Genomic DNA, 6,351 nt, shown 5'->3' on the forward strand with positions numbered 1-6,351 from the left:
TAGAAGTGGCCACATCCCAGTGCACGTCCAGTGGAGAGGCCCAAGCAGGGGTGTGTATACCTGGAGGCAGGAGCATTGGAGCCCTTTGAGGTGCCTTCTATAACCCAGTGGAGAGGTGGTTCAGATAGTTAGGTTGAGATTTTCTCCAATGAGTCTTGACTTACTTTATTGGAAAATGGTATTCAGAGAATATAAGATGGGTGTTAACATTCTAGACCTTTTCAGAGGACAGTGATAGCACATTTTTTTGTTTTTCAATTTCAGATAAAGTTTATGCTGCTATTTCTGCATCAGATCTAGGATCGTAGAGTTTTTACTTAACCTCATTTGTGTGTTTGTATCTTCTATTAAACAAACCTCTTGATTCTTAATGACAGTGATACAGTAATTCATGTATCATCCCACACTACACAAATAGAAATTTCAGAATAATGGCACTTACATTAGCACAAAAAATATGGTTAATGAAAATGCTTGAATGTGTAAAATTCCTTTTCTCCTTAGGCTGTATTCCACATTATACAGTTTGTTCCTCCATATAGTCATGATTGAAATAATTTTTCACTGTGCATTATAACAGCTACCAAACTGGATCTTAGCCTTGCTGCCCAGAAAGCCAAACTCTGGGCCATGAAAATACCTTTACATAGAGGAATATACTGTAGGTGATCACCAAGAGAATTACCAGAATCAGTACCCTAAAAACCAGCTCCCCAGATAGTGGGGATACTTTATATTAAAATGGTAGGAAAGTAGGGTAGGGGTTGTAGGATGTAAAGGAATTGGGGGTAACTTTGAATTCCAGATATGAGGAGGGGCCAGGGCAATCTAGGTGTCCTGAGTCAAGTTGTCTGGCTCTTCTGGGCAGGGAATTTCTCCTCCAAGTCATCATCTAGCAGCAATCAGCAGGTGCTCTTGGTGCTGCACAGAGAGCCTCAGAGGAGCATGAGAATTTTTGTTAGGGATATGGCACTATCAACTTTACAAGTTTCTAAGCTTGACTTGTAGAGAAATACATTCATTGCAAGCCCAAGATTAATCACAAGGAGTGGGAGGGGAAGGGACAGTAGAAGGTGGTAGAGTATGGTTCCACTTGGTCCTAATTTTTGGTCTAGGGGAATTTTTGCTATAAAATGGAGGGCATCTGGCTAAAGCACACAATCTTCTGTGTAAAACTATTGTTATATTTTAGCTAATTTTAAAACTAGTTTTATGTGAATTATTTTTTATCATTCTAAAGGTGATCTACAGTTCAATGTGTTTTTATAGAAATCTAACTTCTGTCCCTGTTCTCTCCATTTTCTTCTTTCTCCATAGGTAACATTTGGGAAAATGCATGTTATTCTTTTAGTCTTTAGATATGGTGGTGGCATAATGTCCACTTTTCTCTTCCTGCCAGTAGGCTTGACTACCACCCCATAGCAGTGCAGAGGCTCGGGCTTAGTCCTTGTTGGGTGGCACCGTGAGGGTGTGTGGCCTGGCATTCTAGACAGCTGGGCTTGCTGGGAGTTCTCGCGATTCCTGTCCTGCATTGTTACTAGGAAGTGCAGTTCTGAATAGACATAAAAAGAAGGTGGGAGGAGGGGGCAGCACCTTGGCTGCTTTTAGAACCAGCACCTGGTTGTGCCCTCCCCAGTTTTCTTCCTAGCTCCCTACCTGCGTGGAGAGAAAGTGTCTTTCATTTAGTAATGAGGTAAGTGCCACTGCTGATGTCAGGAGTAGCCCTTAAAAGTTGCAGTCATTTCAGCCCTCCCTGGTGGCACAGCAGGTTAAAGCACCACACTAAGAAGCTAAAGCCACTTCCGCCTGCCCTGGAGGTGACCACATGGCCTGGCAGACCTCTCCTGACCCGCCCACTGCTCCCCTCAGCAGTGTACTTCGTCGATCTGCCTGTTCTGTTCCCCACTCTGTCTCTGGTGAATTCTCTCACCGCCCCTGAGCCTCTGGCCTATACCCCAGTTTTGTATGCACAAATAAATAAATTTAAAAAAAAAAAAAGTTGCATTCATTTCATTTACATTCTTTTTGGTGTAGAGTTAGACATTTTTACAGGTTTCAACAACACATTACTTGTTAGACTTCGATGTTGGCACCTGCTTTGTGTATCTTCATGGTCGTATTAATAAAGGTCTGGGAGGAGTGATTATCAAAGATTGTGCTCAGGTGCCAACCCTCATATATAAACAGTGAATAAAACAGTAAATAGAAACCTGTTTCTCACCTAACCAATACTGAATTATTTGTGTTACAGGGAAAAGGACTTGGAAGCCAAATTCATTATTCAAATGGAGAAAAGCAAAACAACAATCACAAACTTAAAGGCAAGTAGCAACCTGGCCTTGCTCCACTTCCATGAGCAGCCATGTTTATTTCCCTTTCTAAGTGGTTGTAGATAAATAAAACTTGTCTGCTGTGTTTCTACCTCTCCTTTCTCAGTTCAGTTAGACATGTCCCCTTGCCTTAGGCATGGCTTCAGTCATGGAGCAAAAGGGTTGGGGCTTACTTCCTCTCCCCTCTCTAGTTTTATTTGAGCCTGAAGTCTGGTCTGAGATTTATCTGTGGGCCTGAGTTCATTGGTTTAGCTCTGATCCAGTGGTTCTGTATCCTGTTTTGGTTCTTTCTCCAGACAATCCACTGTAGCCTATGCATCATGAAATAAGCCTCTGCCCTGTATTTATTTTTATTGCTCATTAAGATAATCATGATTTGTAAAATTTGCAAGAGGAATTAATATCATTCAAAATTCAGAGGAGGAAAGATAATAAAACCTGAACTTTTTTCCTGTGGGGGTGGGGCAATCCATTTTTTTTTTTTAAAAGGCAATTCCTGTTTGTACATAAAATATCCTGCTTGTTTCTTTCACCTGTGAATTTGTTAAGGTCACTGTATGCTTTCTTCAATTAGGGGGAAGCAAGGGTGTTCAGGTAATAATGAAATCAATGTGCTGTATTGTCTCAACCCCATTCTTCAGTATTTGTCACTTGCTTACAGTTTTGGGTTTCTGAGGCCTGCTGCTGCATGGCCAAATGCAGATTGACCATGTGGTTGGATTTCTGTTAATTTGTGGCTCAAAGGAATGGGCATTTTGAAATCCAATTTCAAAGTAGTGCAACTTGATCTTTAGTGATAGGAGCTGGGGAATGCTCTCATCTTCCACACGGGTCATGCTCTGCATGAGTTGATAGGCCTCCTTCTCCAGCCCTGTGCGGAGCACCTCCGGCACTCTCTAATGCAAGGCCTGGCTTTCTCCACTGGCCACATCTTACACCTCCCTGCCTGGCCTGTATTTGGCTCCGCTCTTCCTTCCTCCCATACCTCTTCATGTTTTTGCCACTTATCAAGGGTCCATTCTCTACTGTTTCCCTGCTCCCCTGTGCCGCCCCCCCTCCCCCAATGTACTTTTGTATGTTCACAGTGCCTTGGTAAGAGTACCGTTGCTCTCTAGTTGCATTTACTGAGAGAGGAAAAGACCTCTGGCAGTGGGTGGAGCTCCTTTTGTGTATTTTGGGGACTGTTTTCCTTGATCACACTGTTGCTTCAGGACTTCTAGAAGTGTTTCCTCATCTGATGTAATTAGAACAGATGCTCAGACTTTGAACATTTTAATAAAAACTTTAAACGTAGTTCTATTTAGTATCTGAATATCTGATGATGAAAAACACCCTACTTGCTTTTATTAAATATGTATCCAAGGAACTGTGGGAGGTTTACATGGCTTTTAGATCAATTTGAGTATATAAAAAGATATGTAAACACCTGCAGTAAACTCGTATTACCTGGTAGAGTCTAGATTCTCCTAACTATGAGAAATTTCTGAATGGAGTGCCCAGAGGTGCTCGTTGAAGAGAACCATCTACTCTGCAGTTTTCAGTGGGGCCACAACATCATACAACTGTAGGGGTCTCCACAAAATCACATTGTAGGCTTTTCCCCCACTACCCACCACTCCCCCCACATTGTATAATTTGCAACTCTGGTGGTTTTGGAGGGAACAATAATCTGAAAAAAAAAAAAAAGCCTCTGGAATAATGGTTCATTCAGAGTAATACTGATTAAAAGTCCAGAAAAGTAGCCTTGGTCATTTTGCTCTGAAAAGTTAAGGTTTTATTTATTTTTGGAGATTAGGAGGAATAAAATGCTTTGTAATTGGGGCAAAAATATGAAAAATGTAGGTTTTTTTTTTAACCTGCATTGGATTTCTTGTCAACCAACTTGTACTCTTTGCATCTTTACTGTTATTCTCTTATTATAATATCATAATCATCTCTCTCTCTCTCTAGATACCAGAAGGAGGAACTGGGGACTCAGGAAGAGAACGAACCAAGACCTTCACCTATGATTTTTCTTTTTATTCTGCTGATGCAAAAAGTCCAGATTATGTTTCGCAAGAAATGGTATGATATTTTAAAAATATTTATTCTTGTTTGTTTTCATATTAGGAAAAATAATGCATGCTGTAAAACTCTTTAAAACATCTTGCTAATTTTTTTCCTGATTGTAATTGATATCAAATTGGCCTTTGCTGACTTGGGTTTTGGTTATTACCTAGCACTGCTTATCTTCTGCTTGACACTTCTGAGCATAATGATAATAAAGTTTGTTTCAAAACTTGGACATGACCACCCTTTTGAAGAATCTTTGCAAATATGACATTTTTGGGGGTGCATTTATATGCTATTAATCCCAACATATAAGCTCCTTGGTCCTGGTACAGTGCACAGTTTTAGGAGGCAGAGTTCAAATTAAAGTCAGCTTTCTCACAACTGAGTCAGCATCTGGGAAAAATGAAATAGAAAGAGAGACAACAACAATAGAAATGGAGCCATAACAAGAGCTGAGGTGCCTGGAAGAAGGGCCAGGAGGGGAAAGATGAACAGATGTTGTTTGTTTGAGTTTGCATCAGTGTCAGAAGCTCCATTTAGTGCTCATGCATGGCATCTCATTCAGTCTTCACAGGAACCAGATGAGGTTAACTTCAGCTCCGTTTTTCTTGGTCATAGAGACTCAATGGCTTAATTAATTTGCCCATGCACAGAGAGATTGGAGTGGGAGGTATACTACTGTAAGGGTTCGCAGGTATTAGAGCAAAGCAGTGGGTTTCTAAATGTCTGATAGGGTAGCTCTGTTGATCAGATAGATGAAAGAGGGAGTGAGTGAAGAGGACTTCGGAGCTGTAGTAACTGTACTCATCAGTGTTGGTAGATCAGAGTCTGATGAGGAATGGAATGTTACAATTTTTGGAATTTAGATTTTGGGTTTAATATAGACTTCCTAAATACCTTTAGCCCCACAAAACACTTCAACCACAATTTAAGGCAATGGACATTTTAGGATTAGGGAGAAAATAGCTTCCTGGGAAAGGTTCCTTAAAAGCAAAATTTCCTCATTTCTACTCATCATGGCACTCAAGGTTCTAACCATTGTATACAGGCAGTAACCAGTGCAGAGGGTTGCAAGTTGGCAGCCTTCAAAAGGTCTTTAGCATGAGTGAAGAGCCATGCTATATTGGTGAGCAGCTGTATTTCTCCTCTATTTAACCTGAACTTGAGGCCATTTAGGGACAGGGAAGTAGTGGGCGTGTGACAGCAGGACCTGGCACACTGGCGCTGCTCTGTGAGCCTTTGCGACTGAGAAAACTCCTTTACAGATGGTGGTTAATCTGTGGGAACAGATGACATTTCCTGGGTTTTATTGTTCAAGATTAGGAAAGGCATGACAAGTTTAGCTCTTTTGGACATTAAAAATAAATGCTCAGGTTTTATAAATAGTATCAGATTGCAAAAAGCTTTGAACTGATAAGGATAATTTTCATTCTCCGGGTGTCATGCAGTGTCTCTTCACTGGTGTTTTGTGTTCTGTGACTTTATAGAAAATATAAAATTGTTTTATTGAATTATAAAACTAAAAAAAAGCATTAAGATAGGTTAGTAAATATTGCACTCTAGTAGTACTTTATGCTAATAGAGCCAAAATAGATACAGAAAATACTTATTTTTTAAACACTGTTCTATGGGGTAGGTCATGTTCCCTCAGCCCTAATTATAATACCTGTTGTTTCTAAAGAGGGCTTCTATTTCTAATATTGATTAGTACCTATTGTGCTGCCATTCCTGGTATAGTAGTTGAGCTGACAGGTTGTATCCCTGCCATAAAGAATGGCGGATGCAAATTTAGTAAGATGTTGGTTATTGTTCTCTCTTTTTTCAATCTTTTGAATGTAAAGACCTATTGAGAAAATTACTGAACCTGAGCTAATGCTTTTATACTATAGTTTGTTTTTCTTAATTTTCTTTTATAATAGTTTATTTTTACATCATTTTGTACTTTTTTTTTTTTTTTTCATCTCAATTG

General features: G+C 39.9%; 1 protein-coding gene across 2 annotated transcripts in view; it reads left to right on the forward strand.

Moving 5' to 3' along the window:
- KIF16B (kinesin family member 16B) overlaps nt 1-6,351 on the forward strand; it is a 252,959-nt gene that overhangs the window by 33,698 nt on the left and 212,910 nt on the right. For both annotated transcript variants that reach the window (XM_004687156.1, XM_012728321.1), the window contains exons 2-3: nt 2,252-2,321; nt 4,281-4,394. In XM_004687156.1, coding sequence (XP_004687213.1) covers nt 2,252-2,321; nt 4,281-4,394 — 184 coding nt within the window. The remainder of the gene's footprint in view (nt 1-2,251; nt 2,322-4,280; nt 4,395-6,351) is intronic.

The sequence above is a fragment of the Condylura cristata genome, unplaced genomic scaffold, assembly GCF_000260355.1.
Source record: "Condylura cristata isolate star-nosed mole 26May11 unplaced genomic scaffold, ConCri1.0 scaffold00022, whole genome shotgun sequence".
Taxonomy (NCBI): Eukaryota; Metazoa; Chordata; class Mammalia; order Eulipotyphla; family Talpidae; genus Condylura; species Condylura cristata.